At 55.1% G+C, this 14,107-nt stretch overlaps 1 protein-coding gene across 1 annotated transcript in view; it reads right to left on the minus strand.

Annotated features, from left to right (window-relative positions):
- The window catches only part of LOC117869977 (dynein heavy chain 2, axonemal-like), a 37,380-nt gene that overhangs the window by 11,296 nt on the left and 11,977 nt on the right, over positions 1–14,107 (minus strand). The window contains exons 5-10 of the mRNA XM_034757087.1: positions 13,786–14,014; positions 12,971–13,081; positions 7,921–8,159; positions 7,337–7,528; positions 6,571–6,728; positions 873–960 (exon numbers count right to left, since the gene is read on the minus strand). Coding sequence (XP_034612978.1) covers positions 873–960; positions 6,571–6,728; positions 7,337–7,528; positions 7,921–8,159; positions 12,971–13,081; positions 13,786–14,014 — 1,017 coding nt within the window. The remainder of the gene's footprint in view (positions 1–872; positions 961–6,570; positions 6,729–7,336; positions 7,529–7,920; positions 8,160–12,970; positions 13,082–13,785; positions 14,015–14,107) is intronic.

Consider the following 14,107-nt stretch of genomic DNA (forward strand, 5'->3'; position numbering starts at 1 on the left):
TCTCCCAAAGATCTTACAATGTAAAGCCACAGGTAAGTCTACACTAGGAAATTAGGTCACTAGGACAACTCAGAGGTGTGAAAAATCCACACCTCTGAGCACCAGAATTAAACCGGCCTAACCCCAGTGTAGACAGAATTCTCCCTTCAAGCTAGCTACCCTCTCTCGGTGAGGGGGAGCGTCTGCACTGACTGGAGAACCCTTCCCACCAGCATAGGTAGCATCTTCACCGAAGTACTGCTGCAGAGTTTGAAGTGTAGCCAAGCGCTGGGGCTGCCTGAGTCTGCAGACCAAGGCGGGCGCCAGGACCACATGCACGATGTGCTGCTGTTGCATGCACTGCGGGGAAGGAGCGTCTGCCCCAGTTGCCCACACATCCCCACCAGAATGGGGCACTGTTGTGAAAGCTGCCTGGAGCATCAGGGACGACCAGACACTCTGAAAACTCCAGCTGATGCAGAAGGCTGCGTTCCCACCACTACCCAGGGTTGGCTACCTCCTTGTGGGGGTCCCCACTGTGACATAGGGCTGGGTACCTCCCGCACAGCGCCCCACATCACGCTCTTGTGCTTTCGGTGTGAGGAGCGTTTGATGCCAGACTGATCACTACACAGCACCTGCTACTTGTCTCAGGCACGGTACAAACCGCTGAGCGCCAAACCACTCTGTCATGGAAACAGATGGATTTGTCCTGCTGCACCTGAGAGCAGCCGTTGGCTCCAAGTAAATGAAACACCAGTAATTGTCAGGCTGAGATGCAGCCTCCTCTCACAACGACGGCAGGGGGCCAATGCTGCAGGGAGATTATCATCCCAGGCCACGTCCCTAGTCCTGTCAGCACGCGGGGGGAACCACGTGCCACTGCCACGTACCTCCAGGAGGTCTTTGCAGCGCTGAACGAAGGCGTCCACTTGGGCGAAGATGCTCGTCTGGTCCAGGACCCAGCCTTTCCCGGAAAGCCTGTTAGAAGTGCGGAAGGAGAAAAGGTTTGTCGTGCCCCACGGCCGCCTCAGAGGCAGGCACCGAGATGGGGAGTAGATTCTCCTGGGTGGGCATGTTAGCTCTGTCGCTTCTCAGAGGCAGCAGCAGGTCTATCGTCCAGGGCCCTGCAGAAAAGGCAGAGCCGCGCCCTGGGAACAGAAGCCAGTGCCCTGCTGGCACAAGGGATAGGAATGTCACCCAAGTATAGGCGTCGACTCCATGGGTGCTCCGGGGCTGGAGCACCCACGGAAAAAAATTGGTGGGTGCTCAGCCCCCACTGGCAGCTCCCCGCCCTGCCCCCCTGCTCCAGCTCACCTCCGCCTCCTCCGCGAGCGTACCGCCGCGTCCTGCTTCTCCCCTCTCCCTCCCAGCACTTGTGCCGCGAAACAGCTGATTCGTGTGGCGGGGAAGAGGGGGAACAAGGCGCGCTGGGGGAAGAGGCAGGGCTGGGGCGGGGATTTGGGGAAGGGATCCAATAGGGGCAGGGAGGGGGCGGAGTTAGGGCAGGGACTTTGGAGATGGGGTGGGGCCAGGGGCGTTGGGAAAGGGGCGGGGGCACCTACTGGAGCTGGAGAAAGTTGGCGCATATACACCCAAGAGTTTCCTCGCTCACAGACTCTGGGGTCTGGGATGAGACTCCCAGGATTTCGCAAACGGGGGGGAGGGATAGCTCAGTGGTTTGAGCACTGGCCTGCTAAAGCCAGGGTGCTGAGTTCAATCCTTGAGGGGGACCATTTGGGGATTGGTCCTGCTTTGAGCAGGGGGTTGGACTAGATACCTCCTGAAGTTCCTTCCAACCCTGATCTTCTCTGAAATGCATGTGATTTGAATTGAGAATCCGCTCCCAAAGGGCACATCAAGCCTGTAGACCCTCTCAAGAGTGCCCCACGAAAGAATGGAAGAGCTCACAGCCTTTGAGGTGATGTGACGAACTGGGACTGTTCTTACTGTGGTCTGTGAATGCTGACAGGGGAGTGTGGCTAGGATAGTCTGCATTAGGGGAGGGGAGACTGACCAAAGGAGAATGCCTGAGCATGTAACATGAGAACCCAGGAAGGGGTTAGAGGCCAGGTGACACCTTTGCCCGGGAAACTGAACAAAGGCTGTGGGAGGGGTCGCTGAAGGCAGAGTCTCAGAAGCTGGCTGGTGAGATGGCTGGGAGGCAGAGATGGCTCTGACCTCGAAGGGGGGCTGGGATGCCCTGGGACCCCAAGATGGACGTAACTGAGGGGGGTCCTGTTGTCTGTGCCTGCAAGACCTGTCTTGGACTGTATTCCTGTCGTCTAAATAAACTTTCTGCTTTACTGGCTGGCTGAGAGTCATGGTGAATCACAGGGCGCCGGGGGTGCAAGGCCCTGAGTCCCTCCATACTCCGTGACAACTGGTGGCAGCGATGGGATGTACTGCACCCCGTGGACGGCGCGTCCTGCAGTAAGTGACTGGGGAGCAGTAAAGTGAAGGGGGATTGACGGGGACCAGGTGGGCTGAAGAGTCAGAGAGAGACGGTTCAGGGGGTGATTGACCCCTGGGAGTGTGTGACCAGAGAGAAGGACTGTTGCAATAACAGGGTCCCCCGGGGGATCGCAGCGAGCGGTCCCGGGGTGGAGGAGTCTGCAGCTCGACCCTGGCAGAGAGGGGGTGACCTGAAGAAGGGCTGGCACACTAGGGGTCCCCCTGGAACGGTGGAAAGCGGAGAGCACAGGCCGGCGAGTGGCCAGCAGGAGGATGGATGCTAAACGCCTCAAGAGTGACCTGGTGGAGCTGTGCAGGCAGAGGGGGCTGCGCATTGGGAGGTCCACCAAAGAACAGCTCATTGCCCAGCTGGAGGAGAGGGATCGCTTGGATGAACCGAGCCCTGTCCCTAAGAGAAGCCGCCCGGTGGATGCAGCGTGGGCCCCGGGGCCTGACATGGCTGGGAGGGGTCAGACTGCTGTCGAGGACATCCTGAGACCCTGCCTAGCTATACCTAGGGGAGGGGTTGGGGGAAGCCCAGCGAATACCAAGGGCACCCTGACCCCGGCAGCCAGCAGGGGATCGTCCCGGCGGAGTTCCCCGTCCCGGGAGCGGATGCGACTGGAATGTGTCAGGGAGCTGAGACTGAAAGAGCTCGAGGTAAGGCGGCAAGAACTGAAGCAGGAGTGGGAAGAGAAGGAGAGACAACGTCAGCATGAGCGGGACCAATGTCAGCATGAGCGGGAAGAACGGGAAAAACAGTGTCAGCATGAGGAGAACCAACGTCAGCACGAGCTGGAACTGGCCAGGCTGAGGAGCAGTGGGGCCCCGGCTGCGGCGAGCGAGGGGGGACCCAAGACTGCAAAGAGCTTTGATAAGTGCTTGCTGGCCCAGCGTAAGGAGGGGGAGGACATGGATACCTTCCTGACGGCCTTTGAGAATACCTGCGAGATGAACAGGGTTGACCCTGCAGACAGGCTCCAGTTTCTCATTCCCTCACTGGATCCCCCAGCCAGGGAGGTGTACAGCCGACTGAAAGGGGCGGAGACAGGGGACTACGAACTGTACAAAAAGGCCCTGCTCCACGAGTTTGGGCTGACCCCTGAGATGTACCGGCAAAGGTTCCGGAATCAGCGTAAAACCCGTGAGGTCACATACCTACAACTAGCCAACCGGGCGCAGGGGTATGCCCACAAGTGGACAGCTGGGGCCCAAACTATGGAGGACCTACTTGACCTAGTCGTACTGGAGCACGTGTATGAGCAGTGCCCACCCGACCTGAGGCTTTGATGGACCAAAAGCCAGAGAACCCGCAGCACGCAGGCCAGTTGGCCGACGAGTTTGTGAACAGTCGGGCCGGGGATAACTGGGAGGAGTCCCAAAGAAACAGTCCCACCACAACGCAGAGAGAGAGTCACCATGGGACCTCCCAGTGAGGAAATAGGGAGAACCCCCACCAAAGGGGAAGATCCAGCATCAGGTCCATCCAACCCACTCGAGGGGACCCACGGGACATGGGCTGCTGTCACTGTGACCAGAGAGGTCACATACGGGCCCAGTGCCCCAGGCTCAGGGACAGACTGAGCAGACCGAACCCACAGAGGGTTGACTGGATAGAGACCCAGCCGGGCGAGAGGCAGCATTCCCAGGGAAGGGGGGCTGGCAGAGTACCACCTGCTAAAGAGGGAGGAGAGCTCCAGGCCAGCTCCTCTGGGGGGCTGGATGCTCCAGACTCAGGGTTTTTGGTTTATACGGTGGGCGCGGGGCGGTCCCTCCGGAGAGAGTACCTTGTTCCCCTGGAGGTGGATGGGAGGAAGGTCAATGGATACTGGGATACGGGCTCAGAGGTGACATTGGTCCGGCCCGAGGTGCTGGCCTCAGATCGGGTGATGCCCAACACCTACCTGACCCTGACGGGGGTGGATGGGACCCCATTCAAGGTACCTGTGGCGAGGGTACGCCTGAAGTGAGGGGCCAAGGAGGGCCCCAAGGACGTGGGGGTACACCCGTATTTGCCCACTGAGGTGTTGATGGGGGGGGGACCTGGAGGACGGGCCAAGCAACCCCCAAAGGGCACTGGTTGTGACCCGCAGTCAGAGCCGGCGAGGGGCACTGCGCCCTGGCCTTGGGGGGGTGCCTTGCCTGAGGCGCAGGACCCTAACCTGGTGGGGAGGGAACACCCAGGGACACGGCTCAGGGAGGCTGTGGCTTTAGACCCAGCTGGCGAGAGAGAGCAGGTGACCATCCCTGTCCCAGCTGCTGAGTTCCAGGCCGAGGTGCAGAAAGATCCCTCCTTGCGGAAGATAAGGGACCTGGCCGACCTCAGCGCGGTACAAACCATGGGAGAGGTGACCGGAAAAGGTTCCTGTGGGAGAAGGGGTTCCTGTACCGAGAATGGGCTCCCCCAGGGAAAATGGAGTCAGGGGGGTTCAGGAGGCAGCTGGTGGTACCCCAGAAGTATCGCCGCCAGCTGCTGTACCGGGCCCATGACATTCCCCTCTCAGGGCACCGGGGAACCTGGCGCACCCAGCAGAGGCTGCTACGGGGCTTTTACTGGCCTGGGGTCTTTGCTACTGTCCGACAGTACTGCCGATCCTGTGACCCCTGTCAGAGGGGGAGGAAGGCCTGGGACAAGGGGAAAACGGCTTTAGGACCCTTGCCCAGCATAGAGGAGCCTTTCCAGAGGGCGGCCAGGGTAAAAAGGGGGGCTCTGAACCAAGAGAGCCCGAATCACTGACCTCCAGACTGGAGCGCTGGGAGAAGACCCCAACCCAGTTGGCACCCCAGGGGTATTGGAGTGGAAAAAGGGCACAGGCCGCATAAACCTTCCCACATGCGAACTACGAGTGCCATCGAGCAGCCCCGACCTAAGGGGGGTGGGGCGTGAAACTGGAGGGGCCTGGTGTAATTCTCACCAAGGAATGGCAGGGATGCTGGGGCATCCATGGGAACGGGGGTAGATTCGAACTTCCCCGGGTCACTGGTTAAAGTGACCCCGCTCAGTTCGGTCTGGAAGGGGGTAGAGATGTGACGAACTGGGACTGTTCTTACTGTGGGCTTTGAATGCTGATAGGGGAGTGTGGCTAGGATAGTCTGCATTGGGGGAGGGGAGACTGACCAAAGGAGAATACCTGAGCATGTAACATGAGAACCCAGGAAGGGGTTAGAGGCCAGGTGACACCTTTGCCCGGGAAACTGAACAAAGGCTGTGGGAGGGGTCGCTGAAGGCAGAGTCTCAGAAGCTGGCTGGTGAGATGGCTGGGAGGCAGAGATGGCTCTGACCTCGAAGGGGGGCTGGGATGCCCTGGGACCCCAAGATGGACGTAACTGAGGGGGGTCCTGTTGTCTGTGCCTGCAAGACCTGTCTTGGACTGTATTCCTGTCGTCTAAATAAACCTTCTGCTTTACTGGCTGGCTGAGAGTCATGGTGAATCACAGGGCGCCGGGGGTGCAAGGCCCTGAGTCCCCCCATACTCCGTGACAGGTCCCCCAGAATCTCTTCCCACTGACAGGGCTGTAGGAAAACCCCGGGGCCTTATCCTACCCAGGAGCTCTGGGGAGATCACAGACCCTGAGAGCAAAGCTCGAGTACCTAATCCCCACTCAGCTGTATTTGCCTGGCTTGCACGCTAATGTCTTTGTCTTATAAAATATTGATCCAGCCCGACAAAGCTGAACCTGAAGCCGACAAGTAACACTTAGGCTTAATTGTCAAGGACCAGGCGCCCACTTAAACCTGACATCCCTAATCATAATGATAGATTCTGGTTTCTACAGCTCAGGAGAAGCAGGGAAGGGAGACTGGAGCCAGTCAGAAGGGGCTGGGGCCTGGGACACGGGGCCTTTCCCATCCAGCTCACTGGTTCCACTCATCCCCATCTCCCAGCCACCAAGCGGATTTTTTGTCCCTAGTGGGCTGCAAGTTTCTGGCCCAACTTTTGGCAGTCTGGGCAAGGTCCCAAGAACTGAACAGGCCACCCAGACTGACAGCAGGGCTGCAGCGGGGAGGGGGAAGACAATACCCAGGTAGTCCCCACTCTGGGGACATCCAGAGGAGTCGCTAATCTGGGCTCTTTCACGCATTCCCTTTACATCCTTCCGCTGGTTCTGCAGGGCGCAGGCTGTCCCGCTGCCCACCTGTTGTGCATCTGAGCTGCGTACAGGTAACAATCCTTCCAGGCGTTCATACATGAGATACAGTCATGGAGCGACTGTCTGCTGGATACCACGTAACCCTCAAAAATCCGGTCCAGGGAAATGTCTTGGCAACACATCAGGATAATTTTGTTGCTCATCTAAGGAGAAATGATTCAAGGGTCAGCACAGCTCTGCGTGGGCCTCTTAAAGTAAACAAAGACTCTTCCTGGGCAATCATTTTTAGCAATAACGAGTCCAGCTCTCCATGAAGTTCAATGGCAACACACATCAGAGTGACGGGAAGAAATGATTTGGGGCAGAGGATAATTAACCTGAGGAACTCGCTGCCACCAGATATAACTGAGGCAGGGAGCTTGGCAAAGTTCAAAGCCAGAGGAGACTAAGAATAGTCCCTAGGTGGGCTACATCGCATCCCTGCTCTAACTGGGAGGAGAGACCCCACTCTCCTCCCAGAGCCGGGGAGAGAACCCAGGAGTCCTGACTCCCAGCCCCTGCACCTAACCACTAGCCCCCACTCCCCTCCCACAGCCAGAGATAAAACCTAGGAGTCCTGGCTCCCAGCCTCTGCTCTAACCACTAGACCCCACTCCCCTCCCAGAGCCAGGGAGAGAACCCAGGCGTCCTGGCTCCCAGCCCCCCCTGCTCTAACCACTAGACCCCACTCCCCTGCCACAGCCAGAGATAGAACCCAGGAGTCCTGGCTCCCAGCCCCCTCCCCCACTTGCTTTAACCCACTAGCCCCCACCTTTCGGAAGAGGGCTGTGATTCTCTCTCTGGTATTGTAGTATGGGGAGTTGACCCATATGATGCGGACGAGGCTGATGAGGTGGGGCAGCTTGTCAGGGATGTCTTTGGGCCGCAGCGTGGACAGCTCCTGGAACGGCTCTTTCAGGATGGAAAGGAAGCGGAGGTTCGACTGCGCTTGCTCAGACCCGTCCTGCAAAGCAATCCCCGAGGGGGAGAGAAAAAGGACTCATCTCACCCGGGTTTCTAGCAGGCGGGCTAATCCTGAGGACCCAGGGCTAGTGGGCTCCGAGTGAAAGCAGGACACTCGGCCTGCAGGGTTCCAAGGCCCAAGTTAGACTCTTGACGTCTTTTCGGTTCCTGCACCGAAGTAAAACTGCATTCCCTCTCCAGGGCTCGAGGGACATCGGCCGAGCTGTGTGCGCAGAGCCCCGGACTGGACTAGGAGCAGTGCATGTACAGATGGGGGTTACTGTAGGGATCCCCTCCCTTTCATGAGCCAACATTCGGCACAAGTTTTTACAAAGTGGGACCCGGCTCTGGTCCACTTCTCCCCACTCAGCCGGGCACTGTCTCCACCCCTACCTGTATCTGTCTGGCAAGCCTCTGGAAGGGTGCCACATAGGAGGACTTGGAGAGCACCAGGATGGACTCGATGTGCGTCACTCCCTGCCTGCATAGCTGTTTGCTGATCTCAGACAGGTCGGTGCAGCGGTTCGTCCAGAACTCAATCTCCTCCAATGGCCCCGTGCTCTCCCTGCTCTCCACCGCCTCCTGCGCTCGCAGCACCTCCTTGATCTGCCGCGTCCAGTGGATCATGGAAGCTGGAACAAAGAGTCAGACGAGGCCGAAGGCGTTAGGGATTTAGCCATCGCTGATTTTAATGGGCGCCAAATACCTTTCTAGCTCTGGGCTTTAGCACCCAGGACTGTCTGACAGGGTGTGAGAAGCGTTAAGGTTAAGGTTGAGGATTTTCCTTTCTGTTTCTCCGCCCTGGCATGATAGGGACATTCCACTGTGCTGCCGAATAATGGACCCCGGTGGAATGTGGTTTGAGCAAAGGAATGGGGCATCTGGACGCCGGGATTCTGTTTGCAGCTCTGGGCGGGAAACGCGGCCTGGTGATTAGAAACAGGCTAAAATTCAGGACTTCTGCGTTCTAACCCGCGTCAGCTCTCTGGCCTCCTGTTTCCCTCTCTGCAAACTGCAGGCGATGATATCTCCCTACTTCAGAGGCGGGTTGTGAAACTAAATTTTTCATTAGTGTCAAGAATGTGATTCATAAATGCCCAGGGAGCAAAGCTGGGGTGGGGGGTGCTATTCTAGTATCACTGTTGTGATCCCAAACACACTGTAAAACAGATAGAAACTGCCGTAACAAGCTCCTCTTCATCCCAGGTGCAGCTGCAGAAAGCTGAGCAGAGCGGTATCGCAAAGACGAGGGGACCTACGTGGGCGAACCCTAGCGGAGATTCGCTGCACCCCAGGCAGAGAGCCGAAAGGTGCCGGATACGTGAGTGCATCGAACTAGGAAATAACCCAAGTAACTGACCAGATGGCGGCAGAAGGAAAAAGTTTATTTGAACTCAATTAACTACGCTTGCGGCTTCCCCCCTGTTCCACAGAGTGGAAGCTGCTAATAGTCACAGTGCGCCAGTCGAAGAGTTAGGAGCCCAGGATGAGAGCAGCAATCTCGGCACCAAATTATAGGGGTAAGATAATCACGCAGCCCAACCATTAGAATAGCCAGGCATCGCTAAGTACTTGATAACATCGAAGATGTAGTCATAATGGAAGCTACCCCCAAGGTGTCCAATTGGATGTTTCACCCAGACACATATTGCCAGGCATAATAGCTGGCCCTGCAAAGATTTTAGTGGGGACAGTGCTGGGTTTTGTGGAACACACAGTCCTTCTCATTATGGGCCATTCATGTCCACTGCATACCCTCCGCGTCTCCTTAGCAGTGGGAATTTGTTCATGGTTCAAAAGAAACATGGGCAGGGGACACTTTTCAGGGACATATTTAACTTTTGTAAAAGGTTCTGTCAAATCTCAGATCAAACGTGTTCTTGGGTTTTATAACATTAACATTGCGATGGAATCAATGAGAAATCATCTCCCTCGACCCGAACTCAATTCTTTTGACTAAAAGAAAGACGCAGGGTATCTCGGGACGCACATATCTGCAAATGGGGCCCGCCTTGGCCAGACAAGAAGTCCTGTTCACGTCACTGGCACCGCTTGCATTAGGAACAATAGGGGAATTTAGCCACTGACGAGCCAAATCCAAGCATAGTTTTCGCTTTATTACTTATAATCAAGACATATTGCATAAATAATTCAATCTACAGCTTTTGACTTGTCCTGAGCGATCCATTCAATTGAATTTGTGTATACAGTAACAGAAGACTCAAACCAAGTCCCTCGAGCCCAGTATCCTGTCTCTGACAGTGGCCAAGATCAGATGCTACAAAGGAAGGTACAAAAATCCCTCTAAATAGTCAATTATGGAATAATCTCCCTGTAGAGGATGTTTCGGTGTCCTGAAACATGAGATTGTATAGCTCTTATACATGTTTTATGCTATTTAATGTAACTGTAGAGGGTCTCGTTAGCCATAGAAATGTCAAATCCTTTTGAAATTCAGCAGAACTTAATGGGCCCAACAAGATAGCGGGGCAGTGAGTTCCACAGTTGAATTACACGTTGGGTTACTGCTCAGTTTCACTGGATGTCTCTTCCCTCAGCACTACAGTGCCGTGAGGCTATAGATACGTTAGACAGGCCAGGTAAAGCACTACATACAATGTACTTGAGGAAAGCTACACCCCCACCAGATTAACAAATGAGCCTGGCTGGTGTTCCGGCTGCCTGAGGGTTGCTCCGGATAAGGGTGGAGGGACACGGGCTGCGGGAGGGAGGGAGATCAGGGCGAGAAGGGAGCTGATGAGAGCCACGCAGATGAGGAGCTGAATCATTTAACTGCTTTTTCCGGTTTGCACTGGTGGGATACGCAGCCAGTGCTGAGAGAGAACGGTTTTCATGGGGGATAGAGGGTGTACGTGCTTGCTTTATGTAGCAGCCGCACCATTATAATTAACTTGAAGTTATTAATTATTATTAATTATTTCAATTAGAGTAGTGCCTACAGGCCCCCATCGGGAAGCAGGGTTCCATTGTTCTAGCTGCTGTGTTTTTCTGTGTCGGGTGCAGCACTTGAGCCTGCAAATATTCACACGGGAGTAAATATCCTAACTAAATAAATGGACCACTCGTGTGAATGAAGTGACGCGTGTCAAACTGAACACCCATGGACTTGGGGCTTAGACTGTCATTTCCCGGCTTTCCTCTAGGGCCCTGAGCCAGCAATCTGAGCCGTGCAGAGAGCCCTCTGCGCTCGGGGGTGGGGGGGAGCCCCATTCATTTCAATGGGACTCCACACGGGCGTAATGGTAAGCGGATCCGAGTGCAAATGCAGCGCTGGTGCTTAATAAAGCTCGTGCCCCGAGGAGCTCTTGATGCCAACCGGCAGAGGGGTCCATAGGGGTACAGAGCCCCCCTGACTTCACCGCAGAATGTCAGGTAAGATCTCTAACGAAAGTCCGTGCTGCCCTGGCTAGCGTCACCATTGCGAGAGGTATGCACGGCAAATCCATTAGGAGTTCCGTACACACGCTGAAAAGGATGTTCTCTGGGTCTTGCAAGTTAAAGGCAGGTTATCCTGCCTGGAGACACATTTCCCCCAGCAGGCAGGAGACACTTATCTCCTAGTGGGGCAGGGAGGCATTGTGTAGCATACAATAGAAGTCGATTTGCATACTGGGTCAAATACTAATGAAGAGCTAGTGGAGACTTGAGAAGGAAAGTAAGAGGCAGATGTAAACAGTGCGGGGGGGGGGGGGAGAGACACCCTGTTCTTCAAGTGAAGATCAAAAGGTCTGGTTCAGTACAAAAGGGGTGCAGATAAATCCCCATTGAGGAAGTCAACTAACCATGGGTTTACTTCAGGAGGCTTGGCTGAAAATTCTAGGAAGAGGGCTTGGGGAAGCTACTCTCTAGGAAACCAGGGAATTGTGACGAAGTGGGACTGTTCTTAATGTTCTCTCTGAATATTGTGTGGGTGCCTCAGTTTCCTCTATGCAGTTCTTAAATATCTAGGTGGTGGGATAAGGGGGTGTGATTGTTGCAGAGCCCGAGAGGGCCCGTGCGATGGTGTCTGCACAGAGAATGTCTCCTGGCCACTGATGGCCTGAGCCCCTCCTCTGCAAAGGTGCCAACTGAAGGTGTTGGAGAACAAGGAGTTCAGGTGACCTCCTGGCCTGGGAAAGAAACCAAGGCAGAAGAGGGGCTGGAGCCTTACAGTTTGGAGCTGGCTGGGGAAGGGGAGGGAAGCCCAGACTGGGATCCCTGGCCCCCAATATGGACCTGACTGAGGGGGTCCTGTTGTCTGTACCTGCAAGCTCTGTTTTGGACCGTGTTCCTGTCGTCTAATAAACCTTCTGCCTTACTGGACGGCTGAGAGTCATGTTGAATCGCAGGAAGCCGGGGGTGCAGGGCCTCGTCTCCCCCACACTTCTTGACAGGAATATCTTGGGAATTAAAGGTATGCACTAAAAACTGTGCTATGGTTTTGTTGTATATGTAACCATTTGTTTCCAGCATCCTTGCTTTCTCTCATTTGCATCTCTGTTCTTTGATCATAAACTAATTCTTGCTTTCACTATAAACATATCTGAGTGGTGTACGTGAAGCAACTTGGCGATCTGACGTTGAATCTCCCAGACTGGTGTGCGCGAGTCCTTTAGGAGTAGCACACCTGAGAGCTGGGTGAGCGTTCGGTGAATGGGTGCTGGGCACTCCACAGCGATGCTCAGTTGGTGTGCGCCTACTGCTAACCTGTGCAGAGAAAGCAAGGCAGGCGGGGGCCCAGAAGGTGGAACGATCAAAGGCATTTGATGGTCTGTCTCCTGCTCTCTTTGGGTGATCTTTTTTGAGTGCTCCCCAATTTTTCTAGTGTTACTAACCCTTCCCTCCACAAAGTTCTGGCTGGGGACTAGTCAGGCATCCCTTTGCCACAAGTCAATACCAGAAAAGTTATTTTAACTGCACCAGTCATGAGCGCTTTCCCCTCCCACTCGGAACCCACATGGCAGGGCCTGGACTAACCCTGCCCAGCCTCACATCCTCCAAGGTCATGAAATCAAGGCCCACTTTATGCCCTGATCCCTGGGAGAGGCACCTGAGGACAGTGCAGTGAGTCTGTCCCCAGGTTCTGGGGAATGCAGAGTCCCGCCACGGAGCCGCTCCAGCTGGTCTCGCCTCTGCCTAAAACTTTTTACTGCCTGGTGGCCGCCAGCTCCTTGAAGACTATCTAAAGTGAAAGCAATAACCCTGCCAAAGGATCCTCCGTGCTCCGCCGAGCCGCTCAGAGATTGGGAATGATGGATGCAGCTCATATGCTGCTGGAGGTTAATTCACTTAGACGCCGCGCACTGCGATTCTCACCGGCTCCTCTGTGGAGTTTATCCCGCCACCCAGCCCCTTTCCCATTACATTGATCCCGTTATTGCTCCCCTCTCCCAGGCCAGGCAGCACGACGGCCTCCCGAGAGCCAGGCTGGGGAGTTACTCACTTTCCAGTCTCTGAACCAGTGCTTTGTCCTTCACTACCACTTCGGGCTTCATGCTCAGGGCTTCAATGGGGATGTAGAGCACCGTGCGGCCCTTCATTTTCGAACGGGTATCTGGAGAAGGGAGAGACAGATGAAGTGCTGGGACACAATCAAACCCTCTCTCTGGGTCCTCTCTCCTGCATTGGCTTTGGGGCTGGGGGGCAGAAGAGGGTTTATTTTCTCAGAGGAATCGGAGAATGGCACACGGGTCCTTTCACCTCTAGGAACCAGCTCCAATCAGGGAACGCTGGCTGGCTCAAAGAGGGTCAGTGAATGGGATACGAAGCCTTTCACCACTAAGGACCAATTCCACCCTGGCCCTCGGTCAGTGGTGACAAAGATGAAGCGGGTGAGGTAGGACCTTCGGCTCTGTGGAGCTCAAAGGCTTGTCTCAGAAACTGGTCCAACAAAAGATATTACTTCACCCACCTTGTGTCTCTCATATGCTGGGACCAACACACACTGCAAACAACAGTGGTGCCAAACTCATTCTCCTCTGAAGGCCGGAAATCATAGAAGATCAGGGTTGGAAGGGACCTCAGGAGGTATCTAGTCCAATCCCCTGCTCAAAGCAGGACCAATCCCCAACTAAATCATTAATGGCACTGTGCAAAATACTGCTAAGCACCCCATTTTCTACTGGGGACATCATTGGAGTCTCCGGAATAGGAGAGCCCAGAGCAAGCCAACAAGTGTGTAACAAGAAACTGGCCATCCTGGTGGAGAGAACCAGCACTGCGAGGCAGCTCAGAGCGAAAGGGCATCGCTCACTCTACCTGTGAGAGAGGTCATGAAGTGGTATATTTCCGAGAAGAATTCGTTCTTGATGCTCTCGGGCCAATTGGTGTTGTGGAAGAGGCGGGGGAGGAAGACGCTATTGAGAATTCGCACAAGGGAATCAATGTAGGGTCTCCGGACGGTGCCAAATTGCACTGTCTTCTGGAAATTCTCGGCGGTGATCTCGGCATTCTCATGGCGGATGAAGTAGGTGAGCTGTTTCTGCTCCTGTGATGAACAGCCAATGACAGGGTGAGGTTAATTAGCAGCAGGCTTTGCTGTATCTATGGGGAATGTATCTATGGGAACGCGTCTTGTCCC

This window comes from Trachemys scripta, chromosome 25 (assembly GCF_013100865.1).
Source record: "Trachemys scripta elegans isolate TJP31775 chromosome 25, CAS_Tse_1.0, whole genome shotgun sequence".
NCBI lineage: Eukaryota > Metazoa > Chordata > Testudines > Emydidae > Trachemys > Trachemys scripta.